Genomic DNA, 13818 nt, shown 5'->3' with positions numbered 1-13818 from the left:
AGCCCCAAGTCATAGCTACCTGCTTCAGAAAAACTTGGCTTGGTCTGGGAAGAAGGCAGAGAACAGAATGTCTGAGACTTGCTGGTTTAAAGAAGCCTAAGCTTCTCAAGACAACTGCCTGCATCATATACATGAAGTATGCATACAGCAAAAATACAAAATGTAAACTGTTTTTTAGTTAGGACATTGCACTTTTAAAGCCCATATTTCTATTCTTCTTATAAAAGTTTAGACTCACACAGACATGTGGGTTGTTCCATTTCTTTTAGTTGGCAATTTAACCACTATTAAATCTGAGCAAGAGCACCACACAGTGTCTCAGCAGTAGAAATGCTGAGTTGTGCATCCAGGGCTTTTATATGAAAATACCAAGTGTGGTAACACTGCACCTTCTCAAGCGGATCAAAGACAACTTGAGCAAAATAGATTTGACAAGCAGATTAGCCTGCTGAAATGTATAAGCAAAACATATAGTTATTGGGAAAAGCTAGGGATCTGTTGACTTATTAAAAAGAATTAGGTTTAAAGCACACAATTATGAAAGCATTTGCATGTTATGAGACTATTTCACCTGTACGTTGGTCAGCTAGAAATAGATCCATGACAAATATTGAAGGGGGGGAGGGAAATATATTCCAAAATACCTGTTTACTGTTCTGACAATTCAGTCCACAGGTTCCTGGCCCTGCTCCATTAGAAAGGAGCGCAGGAAGGTGGTGAGAAAAGGTCAGTGCTCTTATCTTTGGAATGCGTGGCCTACCTCATTGAGATATCAAAGCATCCTCTGGAGATAGGGCTATATCAGCAATACAACCAAAAGCTGCTAAAAGTGGTTATAGCCACCACTTATTCATCTAGAAGCAGAACTAGATCCAGCAGCACTCGAAAATGGCTGAACTGACCCTAGATGGAATCTCTCCCTCCATCCCCCACTCCAAAAACAAAGTTCTCCTGTCCTAGATTTCAGATTCCAAATCATCATTGGCTCTGTGTTAACTGTACACCAATTTCATTAGCTTTCTTTCTGACCCCAGCTCATAGACACCACTCCTGCTTAGACCAGAGTGGAATACAAGGCACTTGCTTCTGGACAAAGCAAAGTTGCTTCTTCATACTTCTATCAAAAGCATGGGAATTTGGAAACTCCTCTTTGATAAGGCAAATTTTCAAACTATTAATTCTGTTTTAAGATTAAATCAGCCACTTTAAAATTCTACAGAGAGTACAAGTCTGTTCAATACACAAGCCAAACCTTTTTAAAATTTATGTAATTCACACTCACATAAAGGATAAAAAAGTAAGCACTGGAATGTAATCCATTACTATAGAATCAGTGCAAATAGTCTAACACTTGATTTGTATGAAGTGTGGCAAGGAGTGAAAGCAGTATCTGTTGGATCCTTCTTCATGGACACGGAGTAAGAAATCTAATGATCACTGTGGAAGATTATATAAACTACAAAGTTATGTCCTTTCATTCATAGAAAGGGTTTTTGATCTAGTGGAAGCTTCTGCAAATGGATGAGAGCAGGTGATCTTTGCCTATTCCCTCTTCCTCCTAATCCATCTTCCATGCTGTTCTGGAAGGACCCCTCAACCTCTGGAACTGGCAAAAAGCACCTGGCCACCTCTGTTTGCAGAGGCATCCACTGGATAATTAGATGCCACTATGCCAATCATTCATTAAACAGATGTGAACACTAGTTCTAGAGAACTTTCTGGCATAGTGACTTAGCTACCTTTTGAAGAAGCTCTAAAGTGAAGAGAGAGGTGCATGATCTTCCTCCACATTAAAGAACACTGGAGGCTTCAAAGGACAGAGGGTGGTCAAACTTCCATCAGTGTATTCTTTTACCCTTACCACCACAAAATCCACCAAGAGAGCTTCTGAATTTCAAGAACTTTGTATCAAACACAATCCTCAGAAGAAATATCAATTGAAGCCATTTCTGTCAGACATCTGATCCCTAATTGGATTCTATTAATGTTGTTCCCCCTCAATTCACAAAATTGTTTCAAAGTGTAGCTGCGGCAATCCCTACATATTAGGCACCCTTAAAATAGAGCGCCTCACAGTCTCATCTGAAACCCTGTCACAAAAATAGAGCCTCTTGTGGTTGCCATTATTCTTTAGGCCTAGCTTCATCACACTGGAGCAATGACTATCTGCATCTGTGCTCAGGATAGGGGCGGGGGGAAACGGAGGTGTAGACCATAAGCCATCCTCCAGCCTACAAACCATAAGCACATGGAGCTCCTTGTTCCCCTGCACTGTAATGATGGTGGTTGTAAGTGGACACTATCCAAGTATGACAAGTACATATTGACCCATTAGAAGATGGACAGACAGACAGACAACCATGTGCAGTGATAGGCAGTCCAGTCCAAACAGACAGTGACCCTGAAACCAGGACCATCTTCTCAAAAGCAAGATCCTCTCCTTTGAGCCTTGATGTGACCGATGAAGCTACAGAATCCTGATGGACAAACGTGGAAATGAGCTGTTCAGTCATGGTAGAGGCCAAGGCAGGTTCTAACTAGGTTGGGACAATACATCTGCTATGAAATGTCTAATTGTGCCCTTCAGTAGCTGTTTAACAAGGACTAGATTTGTACAAGATTTCTTAAATCCTGACATTGGAAAAAGTGTTTTGTTTACAGATAGCCCTTCTGCTGTGGACTGTGAACATGTCTCCAGCAATCCAATTTCAAGCTCTTCAGAATATTAAAGTTGTCTTCATTTTCATACTTGTACAATTGCTGTCAGGAAGGTGATGAGAAATGCTATATTGCCACAAATGTAGATGATCAGCACAGTCTTTTTAAAGGTATGACCCTGGAAAAAAAGAAGGAAAAACACTGGGAATGTAACCATTTGTGAAAATACTGAGTCAATTCAATACTGAGTCTACCAGGCTAGCACAGCCTTCCTCAACCTGGTACTCTGGGGAAAACAGGGAGTAGAAAAGATGTAGAACAGAGATGGGGAACCTGTGGTCATTCGTTTCCAGATGTTGCTGGAAACCAACTACCATCAGCCCCAGCCAACATCTAATGGCCCCCAGGTTGGGGAATGCTGCTCTGGAAGGTCTCATTTCAGGTTACAAGTGGGGGAAATACAGCATGGAAAGAAAAGTTTACTGTGCATAGTATATCAAGGGGATGGAAGAATGTAGGCTAGCCACGTTTTGTATGAGCTTGCTTTTCACTCAAAAAACAGGCACATGGGAACAGTCTAATGTGCTAACCATACATCCTGAAAGTAGCATAGTTCTTAGAAAACTGTTCCATGCTCAGAAGAAGAGTATAATCACAAGCACAATGCTTACCTGCGCCTCCGCCGACGTAACAGACTGCAAAATCTGTATCCTGTCATCTTCTAACACTTCAACTGCAAAATAAATATAAATATTATATTTAAGAATTTTATAAACCACTTCAGAGCCCGACGTCATCAAGCATCACACAAGATACATAGGATAAACCACAAAAAATACAAATCCTAAAATCAAAACCATTCCTACAGATTTATATTAGAGCTACACTGAAGAGGACATACCCTTTAGGTTACTGGTCATTTACCAGATTAGCTTAAAAGCATCAAACAAGACAATGGACACAATCCAACATAGTGATTGATCCTTAAGCATCCCTGTTTTGGACTGTGGCCATTGAGCTTCATCCACCAATTCACAGAATAAAGAGAGTACCACTCATTCATTTGATACTAAGACCCCACTTTGAAACTAGTACATTCTGTTTTAAGGGAGAAGTGGGGATTCTGTTCTTGATGTGTTCCAAAATGTAGCTACACTTACTTATCCTGGTACAGGAGACCTCTAAATTGTGTGGGTGGAACCTGTGACCCTCCAGATGTTGTTGAACTACAACTCCCATCATACCTGACCATTAGCCAGGCTTGCTGTGGCTGCTGGGAGTTGGAGTCCAGCAACTACTGGAGGGCTAGAGATTCTACCACTCCTGCCCGACACTAAAGGACACTTTAAGGCAAATTTTATATCATGCCAAATTTAGTCTGTAGGCCAATGGTGATAATCCACAGCCTGTTGCCCCTATCTTCAAAGGGCAAAAAGGAAAATCCTGGGAACTACAGACCTGTCAGCCTGACATCAGTCCCTGGGGAAATACTGGAGCAGATTATAAAGCAGTCAGTCTGTAAGCACCTTGAAAACAATGCAGTGATTACTAGAAGCCAACATGGATTATCAAGAACAAGTCCTGCCAGACTAATCTTATCTTATTTTTTTTATCAGGTAACCTCCCTAGTAGACTGTGGGAATGCTGTGGACATAATAAATCTCAACTTCAGCAACCCTTTTGACAAAGTGCCCCATGATATTCCGATTAGCAAGTTAGCTAAATGTAGGCTGGATAGAACTATCAGGTGGATCCACAGTTGGCTACAGAATCGTACTCAAAGAGAGCTTATCAATGGTTCCTTTTCAAATTGAGGGGTAATGAGTGAGGTACTGCAGGACTCAGTCCTGGGCCCAGTGTTCTTCAACATTTTTAATAATGACTTAAATGAGGAGATGCAGGGAATATTTATCAAAGTTGCAGATGATACAAAGTTGGGAGGGACAGCTAATACCCTGGAAGATAGAAGCGAAGTTCAAAGGGATCTTAACAGGCTGGAGCATTGGGGTGCAAAACAACAGAATGAAATTTAACAGGGATAAGTGTGAAGTGCAAAGTTCTAAAAGGTAAAGGTGTCCCCGCCCTTATAGTGCGAGTCGTTTCCGACTCTTAGGGTGAAGTCTTGCGACGTTTACTAGGCAGACCATATATATGGGGTGGGATTGCCAGTTCCTTCCCCGGGCTTTCTTTACCCCCCAGCGTATGCTGGGTACTCATTTTACCAACCACGGATGGATGGAAGGCTGAGTGGACCTCGACCCCTTTTACCGGAGATTCGACTTCCTCCTTCCGTTGGAATCGAACTCCGGCTGTGAGCAGAGCTTCGGCTGCGTTACCACCGCTTACCACTCTGCGCCACGGAGGGTCAAAGTTCTACACCACAGAAAAAGAAACCAAATGCACAGTTATAAGACAGGAGATACTTGGCTCAGCAATACGACATGCAAGAAGGAGCTTGGAATTGTTGTTGAACACAAGCTGAATATGAGCCAACAGTGAGATGTGGGTGCCAAAAAAAGCAAATGCACTTTAGGCTGCATTTATGGAAGTATAATTTCCAAATCGCATGAAAGTCTAGTTCCCCTCTATTCAGCAGTGGTTAGGCCTCATCTTGATTACTGTGTCCAGTTCTTGACACCACACTTTAAGAAGGATGAAGACAAACTGGAACAGGTTCAGAGGAGGGTAACAAGGATGATCAGGGGACTGGAAACAAAGCCCTATGAGGAGACTGAAAGAACTGGGCATGTTTAGCCTTGAGAAGAGAAGACTGAGAAGATATGAAAGCACTTTCCCAGTAATTGAAAGGTTGTCACACAGAGGAGGGCCAGGATCTGTTATTGATTGTCCTAGAGTGCAGGGTATATAATAATAGGCTCAATTTACAGGAAGCCAGATTTCATCTTAACCATTAGAGCAGTACAATTGAATCAATTACCTAGGGAGGTGGTGGGCTCTCCAAAACTGGAGATACTCAAGAGGCAGCTGGACAGCCACCTGTGAGGTATGCTTAGTGGCTCATTCCAACTCTACTATTATATGATTCTATTCATATTTAGCTGCTGTGTCAGACATTTAAGAAAGTTACTGAGCAGGAGGTGGTGCGGTTGAGCCCCATCATTACACAGGGGTGAGCGAAGAGGTTTCAACTTCTCCTCCCAGACCAGCTCAATTAAGGGATGTGAACCTCCCCTTGGGGAGGTAGCACATAGGTCGATGAAGATATTGACCCAGTGGGCAGCAGCTATGAAAAAGGTGAATTCCATGTTAGGAATCATTAGGATTGGGATTGAAAATAAAACTACCAATGCTGTAACAAATTTATGGCATGGCCACACATGGAATACGGTGCACAGTTCTGGTCGCCTGGAAAAGGTTCAGAAAAATGGCAACTAAAAGGATCAAGGGGCTGAAACAACTGTCCTAGGAGGAAAGAAGGTGACAACATTTGGGGCTTTTTTAACGGAAAAAGGTAAGGGGGCATGATATAAGCATGTAAGATTATGCATGGTGTGGAAAAAGCAAAAAAGGAGTTTTTCTTCCTCGCTCATAATACTAGAACTTGTGGACATTCAATGAAGCTGAATGTTGGAAGATTCAGGACAGACAAAAGAAAGTACTTCTTCACACAGCACATAGTTAAACTATGGAATCTGCTTCCACAAGAGGCAGTGATGTTCACCAAGCTGGCTAGCTTTAAAAGAGGACTAGAAAAATTTATGGGAGGAAAGTGGCTATGTTCTGCCTCCACTGTCAGAAGCTCTTCCAGAACTATTCTCTCTGGGTTTCCTGCAGGATTCTGGGCCCTTGCTGCATGCCTGATCAGGAGGCTGGGGCACTGGTATGCGTGCACAGCGTTTTTGCAATAATTGCATGTGCCATGGACAAAGCGTGGAAGCAATTTGTTAGAAAAAACAGATTGCTTGTAATTTATTACTTTTTTGAGGAACAAACAGGTAATTTCTTTATATTTTGATTATAATAGAACAAGGACTAATTTTATTACTTTTGGGGTGCAACTGCAATGTTTCAAGCATTACCTTGGGGTGTTACTGGGAGGGGGAAGCAGGGGAAGTCTTCTACTCCTCTGACTCATGGATGAAAATCAAACTGGGCTTTTGTGCAGCCTCGCTCTTCCCTAGTGCTCTGTGGGTGCTTGGGAGGTGATGAGGGAAAAGGTGGAGAGTAAGATGGGGATGGAATGGAGAGAGAAAAAATGTTTAAAAAATGGACAGTGGTGGTGAGGAATGGAGTGGAGGGAGAAAGGAGCCGGAGGGCAAGGACGTGGATGAAGTAAGAGAAGAAGGCAGCAGTGGAGTGGAGGCTGAAACTGTGGAGGTGAGAGACAATGACAATGATGTGTGTGTGTGTGCATGTGCGAGAGAGAGAGAGAGAGAGAGAGAGAGAGAGAGAGAGAGAGAGAGAGACTGTGTTTGCACTTGACACGCAAAGCGGCCTCTGCTGCTCTCCCTGACTACTTTGCTACATTTGCAGTGTTTTAACCTTTTTGCACCCCAGGGGAAAATGTTTGCTTGGGTGTGTGTGCCTTAGTTGATGGCAGGGCAGGTCCAAGAGGTGGTTGAATGAGAGAGACAATGCTTGCTGGTTGACAGAGAGTGTGTGTGGGGATGTACTTGGCTTGGCATGCAAAGCTCTGAGCAGTGGCCTCTGCCTCCCTCCCCACCTCCCTTACCAGTGGAGAAACCACTTAATAAACAAAATTATTCTACTACCCTCTGTGTATGTGTGTTTATTTTTAATGTTGTTTTTGGCTACTTAGGCCAAGGCCAGCACCTTGTAGGCACTCTAGTTTTTTAAGTTACAACTGTAATTGTAGTGATTACTTCTGAGTAACAGTAAAGTAATACATTCCTTTCAGAACAATTGTAACTGTAATGGTAATTCTTCCTTTTTGGAGCCATGTAGCAGTAGTTGTAATTTATTCCTTTTTAAAAGTAATCTTCCAAACTCTGGCCATGGAGCCTTCAGAGGATGAGTGTGGTCCTCTGGTGGAAAAAGGGTAGCCACCCATGCTGTAGGCAATAGGAGAGTTCATTAACACTGGTCAAGGCCATCGACAACACAAGGCTTCAGAGGACAGCTTCATTACTAGACTGCCCTTCAGAGCTATTTTGTACCAGCTTCTCAACACTTGACCCTTCAAAATAGGCCGGAACCACAACATGAAGTAGTGCAGGCCCCCACCCTTGCCTTTGTTGCAGAGGGAAAACCAAACCTATTTGCACTCAATGTATTTTATGTAGCACATTTTGTACTCTGGTGTTGTGCCCAAATAAAAAAAATGTGTGTCATTAAGCAGAGCTGTCATGCAGTGCTTTCATGCCGGCAACTCATGCAGTGCTTTCATGCAGGCAGCCAGTCAACTCCCAGCATTTTGCACAGGTTTCCCTAGCATATCAATATAGTGCTTCTGGAGGAGGGGGGGTAGCAGTGACTAGTTCTGGGTTAGCTCTCTCAATCATAAAAAGGCCAGCAACATGCTCAAGGAGATGGAGAGGGGTTTGGCTTCACGGTTCTTTTTTTTAATTATTTAACAGAATTTATATACCGCTTGATTATTTAAAAGACTCTAAGCGATCTACAAGAAACATTAAAATTATCAATAAAAGCATTTTTTAAAAATTAAAACAGTACTAAACTAAAGAGAATAAAACATATCAACACCTATGTGTCTGCATAGGATTGCATAAAAAGAAATGTTTTCAGCAGGCACCAAAAAAAGTACAGCAAGTACAGCAATTGCCTGATGTCAATAGGCAGGGATTTCCCAAATATAGGTGCTGCCAGTTATATTATACCATGGTCTTACAATAATTTCCAGTCACAAAGATGGATTTTTGCACACATGCACTAAGTTTGGACACACAATTCATATGTATTTAGTTCTTTTAAGCTTGGACCAAATACCAAGACTTGTGAGAAAAGGCTAAGCACAACAAATTCATTCTGACATCAGAAATTGACTTCTGACTAGATTCACGAACTCATCAAGGAAGACATGTACATGGACTAAAGTACTTTAATGACCAGTTTCTCTGACTTCAGTGGCAATCTTCCCCAAACTGATGCTGTCCAGATCTTGCTGGACTGCATCTCCCATCACCTCTCAACATGGACCATGCTGGCTCAGGATAGAGGGAACTGGAGTCCAACAACATAGGGCCACAGGCTGAGGGAAAGCTATCCAATGGAATTGTCAGGAGAGAAAAAATGTAGACAGAGCTTTCATCTTGGTTCCAGGAGAACAGAACTCAAAGCCCTGCTTACCTATTGACTCATCTGGTTTCAGGACCTGAGAAGCATTATAACCATCTCAGCCTCAGATCCTGATCCATTAAGTAAATTAGTTAGCAGTTCTTTGCCCTCCATACCGATAGGTAAAATACGATGGACCAGTTTAGATATACATCCCATCAGCCAGTTCGACCACATCATTGGTCCTGAACATACGGACACAATTATAGTTATGGACATTATATTATTAAGTCTACCACATTGCATTTTCCCACTCAAATGTATACCTGAAGCCTTACCAGCAATTGTGAAAATTGGGGAAAGCAGCTGATAAGGCTAATGTGAACCGGTCTTAAAATACTGAAAGCCAACCTTTTTTAAGAGCCAGGAAATCTGTCTATTGTTGCAACTGCATTTTTTTTTAATGCAGCCTAAAATGGTTGTTTGTAGTACCTTTGCGAATGAGACAGTAGCCATGTATCTCCAGAAGAACATCAGTGCCAACGTGCCAAGCTACAAATCCCATCATTGTATAGGTATCCCATGGATCTGGAAGGTTGAGAGCTGGCAAATCCATTCCGAGGAACATTGCTACCACTAGTTAAAAAAACAGGACCAAGTTTGCAGACAAAGGTTAACAGATAGCAAACAAAATTAGATCAAAAAAATTTACTACTGCCAACAGGCAGTGCTCTGCTACAACATCGCTACAGGGTGGTTAGCGACAGATATGATAAAGCACAATCCAGAGCCCCACATGAGTACAAGCTACCCACTTGCTTCTATAAAGCAATATACTCCACACCCTCACTGGTCTTTACCATTGGTGCAATGCAGATACGCACTAAGGGTGCCTCCAGACAGAGTGACTGTCAGTATTTTGTGGGAGGGATTCAAGCACATTCCACAAATTTAGGTTTGCGCATTTAAAGTGCTATGTGGGCCAAGCACAACATCACTTTTTTTATATTTTTAAGGGACTTTTTGCAGTTTGGATAGTGATAGGGAAATGCATTGAAAAGTGTGGAATGAACAAATGTCCAATGGGGACATGTAAACAAATCAGGATGAACATTCATTGTCATATAATTGCCCTGTACGCAAATCAGAAGAAATGCTAAAAAAAAAGAAGACCAGACATACTTTAACCACCAGGTATGCTTTGTGCAAGCAAAATCAGGGTGAATGTTCAACAAACAGGCTGCCTGGAGGACCTTAGCACTATGGACAAGATGCTTAGCAACTGTTGTTTATGCACTCCTAGAGATGGTAAGATTATGATCACAGAACAATAGCCATTTATTTTATATCACATGCAAAATCAAAAGCAACTTCAAGCAGTCAACAGCAAGTAAGAGCAAAAAAGTTTCCACTTGAGGCTAAATGTACAAGCACTGGACTCTGTAATGTGCAGAAAGTCACACTCATTAAGTTTTAGAAAGGCAATACCTACTGTCCCTAGCCACATCTTATAAAGTCAACGTTTTAAATAAGGCTAGAATGCATTATTCACTCACCAGCTAATATTCTAGCAGTTGTGCCAGTGCTCCAGTGTAACCAGTTAAAGATTTGTCTTCTGTTTCCAAAAAAGAAGAAAGGAAGGTCAATGCATGACTTCCAAACACCATAGTTTAAAACAGAAAAGAAAACCACACAGTCATTAGGGTTGTCGTAACTGGAGTTTGAAAGTTTGTGGTTTGCAAAATTTCTTTTTGTGGTTGGGTGTGAGGTCTGCACATGCCTAATTTTCCATGCCTTTTAGCCATAGAATCTCTACCCTTAAAAAAATTATGGGCAGGCTAGTAATATCCTCTCAATCTCGTTAGGAACCATTTATGCCACTTGAGCATACAAAATCCAAGTACCTTGGTGCTTGAGGAGGTGGTCTGAACCCTGCCATAAGGGGCTGAACGATTGCTAGCGCCATCACTGTACAGCCAAGATATGGATGAAAGCCTGCTTGCTGTATAAAAGATTGTTTTGGTTATGAACAACTCTTCAACAATGTAATCATTTGTTTCACAAATTCCACACTTCACAACCAGGTATAGTCATTACTGTGATACATTGTGCTCAGCAAGTACTTGAATGCTTAAGACACAATTCCCCATGCTTAGCAAGCTACATATGGGGATAGCATGAGAGTGAGAGCGCAAGAGCTCGAGAGAGCACTCTGTCACACTCTAGCCCAGAGAACTCTGTCACACTCTAGCCCAGACAAAAGGGCCAGCAACTACTATGGCATGACATCTGAGATAACATAACATCTTCTCCCATTATGGATCCAATACAGAAGAAGATAATCACATTATTATTTTAGGGTGCAATGCAAACCTTCTTTGCACCAGGCGTGGGGTGGGGGAGAGAGGTGGATCCAGGCTGCCCACCCTGAACTTCTGCCCCAGCTGGCTTGAACCATGTGGCTGCAGATGTTGTGTTGGCTCCACTGCTCTGTCATGGCCCACCAATGCCTAGGGCTTGGCTTGTCCAGCCCATCAGATACAAGGACTTAAAGCATCAGAAATGTTAACTGATGATACTGCCCCAGACACTTGAATTATTAGATTTTCAAAATTATTGCATATTGAGCTTGTACTATCAGTCATTACTGTCAAGAATGACTGGTTTGTAAAATGATTCTGTAGCAAGGAATTGTGTGTGGGGGGGACATCTTGCCTGAATTAGGGCCTATGAGAGGCCATGAGACAGTCAGTTCTCATAGCTGAACTCAGTTAATTAAGCAAGAACACCTGCTTATCAGCCCAGACTGGTACTTCAAGGCCACAGGCCTGGGAAGGTTGGAGACGTGCGTGACAGTTCAGCGCAAAAGCTCCAGAAGATTTTGACATCAGAAAGCCCCCTGATTGGCTAATTAATTCCTGGCTGTTGCTGGGCTTTCCCCCATAAGAATAGAACCAAGACCTTAGGTCTTTGTTCCCCAATGTTCTTTGGTGCTACCTAATGTTGGAGTTCCATCTTCCATCTGCTATCCAGGCTATACATCTCTGGGGAGATGTGGAACCATGATGTTACTCTGTTGGTTTACCAATCTTCTGTGAGTACAGATTAGGCTAGACAGCTTTGTTATTTTTATTTGTGATTTGAACTCTCTCTGTATTTTACCTAGCCCTTGGGGGTGTTTGGTTTAACAAACTATTTTGCTGCTATACTTTTTGCACTTATATTTTATTCTAATAAAGCTACCTCTTATTTACAAGTGTGTGTTCAGTGCAGGAGGGGATTTGGCTCTGAATCCAGCACCTTGGCCAAATAGCCACAGCCTACCGTATATTTGGGTATTTTGCCTGAAGGCTCCAAGACAAGGAGTGCATTCTTGGCTCATCTTCTGGAATCCTTGGCAGATCTATTTTTGGCACTTTGGGTTTCCCCTTGGCCCAGAGTGGGTGACCAGGTTTAAGGGGTGGTGGCAGTCTACCTACCTTGCAGGGTTGTTGTTGGTTTACTCAGCCCTGGTAAGGGAGGTATGTGCCTGGACAGGATCAATTGCCCTGGGTTTGGGAATTGAGTCCTGGTGGGAACTGGCAGCAGTTCTTGACAATTAGCATGAAAAAAACTAGGTTTGATGTACGAGCTTCTCTGCAATGGCAGTTTTCCAAATTTTACTGTATCAGAGGTCTATAGTAAAGAACCCTATTGCTCCTCCAGTTGATTAACTGACAGTAGTATGATCAAATCCTTCAATACTACACTCCCCCTTCTCTTCAGCTTTTTATACTGTTAAGTGTGCTTGCAGAAAGATATAAGTGCACACAGGCCTGTGTAGGCACTATGCATCAAAAGAGATAGCAGGGCGCGGGCCAGCCCCCTTGTCCAACCAACTCCATTTATTAGAGGTGAACGTCTACAGCAGGGACCAACCTGAAGCAGTGCAACTCCTTCCATCCTCTCCCATCTTCTGCAGATTGCCCAAGAAGGTGGGAGAACTGAACTGCCTTTCTTCCTAATAATTCTGTGATTGACAGAACATTTTTGCTTCTCCTGAGCAAAAGGACCTACATTATCACAGGTCCCTCTCTCTTCCATTTCTCAACCCAAACTGCCAGTGTTTACATCAACTGTGTTAGCCTCTTCAGCTAGACACTATCAATGAGAAGCACAGTAGTCTGCATTGCTAAAGAGAAGTTCAAATGAGCAGACCGCTTACAGCAGTATAAACGCAGTATAAAGGAGGCGTTTATACTGTTGTAAGCGGTCTGCTCATTTGAACTTCTCTTTAGCCTGCATTCCCCTGATGAAGGCCTGAAAATCAACAGGCTGAAACGCATTGGGTTTAAACATACAATAAATTCCTAGTTTTCTAGCATCTTGGTTTTTGCCCCCCTTTTTTTCTTGGTTTGGATGCTAGCCACTTCCTATTGTTGTATCAATGCATCCCAGCCAACTCAAGACTTTTGGCATCAAGCAGTGATCTGAACCTGACATTCTTAGATATACCTTGTATCTATTGCTATCATGTAATACAGTAGTGTATATACACACAGTGCCATTATACTATATTGGGCCTCTCTTTTATTGATAAGAAGAACAGCGCCAGAACACTGAGCCTTTAATAGAGGCACGCATGGGCAGTTATTACATTTTTGAACATTAGCAAGTTAAACCAACGTCACTTACTTCACTCCAGCCTCCTCGATACACAAAAGGAAGAGCAAAAGATGCGCTCGTAAGCAACACTGTCACGATCATCAGTATACGATGGACCTATCATTAAAAAGTTAGGCATTTTTTAGAAGTGAGTTTAGTTCAACAGAAGCCACAAACTGATGCTTACACAAATTCTAGGGTCAAGGAACATGTTGGCAGAAAGTTAATCAATTTAGAATCAAACTAGAATGTGTGCCCTTAAGGAATCACAAAAAGATTTGAGGGAAATCTTGCAGTGGG

The 13818-nt window shown here is 42.3% G+C and overlaps 1 protein-coding gene across 3 annotated transcripts in view; it reads right to left on the bottom strand.

Moving 5' to 3' along the window:
• Window positions 1-1149: 1149 nt before the first annotated feature.
• The window catches only part of LOC133387896 (ferric-chelate reductase 1-like), a 38637-nt gene continuing 25968 nt past the window's right edge, over window positions 1150-13818 (bottom strand). For all 3 annotated transcript variants that reach the window (XM_061633694.1, XM_061633692.1, XM_061633693.1), the window contains exons 11-16: window positions 13549-13635; window positions 10779-10876; window positions 10431-10489; window positions 9367-9510; window positions 3330-3391; window positions 1150-2836 (exon numbers count right to left, since the gene is read on the bottom strand). In XM_061633694.1, coding sequence (XP_061489678.1) covers window positions 2744-2836; window positions 3330-3391; window positions 9367-9510; window positions 10431-10489; window positions 10779-10876; window positions 13549-13635 — 543 coding nt within the window. In that variant the 3' untranslated portion in view covers window positions 1150-2743. The remainder of the gene's footprint in view (window positions 2837-3329; window positions 3392-9366; window positions 9511-10430; window positions 10490-10778; window positions 10877-13548; window positions 13636-13818) is intronic.

This window comes from Rhineura floridana, chromosome 6, assembly GCF_030035675.1.
Source record: "Rhineura floridana isolate rRhiFlo1 chromosome 6, rRhiFlo1.hap2, whole genome shotgun sequence".
Lineage (NCBI taxonomy): Eukaryota > Metazoa > Chordata > Lepidosauria > Squamata > Rhineuridae > Rhineura > Rhineura floridana.
Note: the sequence above shows the minus strand (reverse complement) of the source record. Positions and strands in the feature narration are given on the sequence as shown.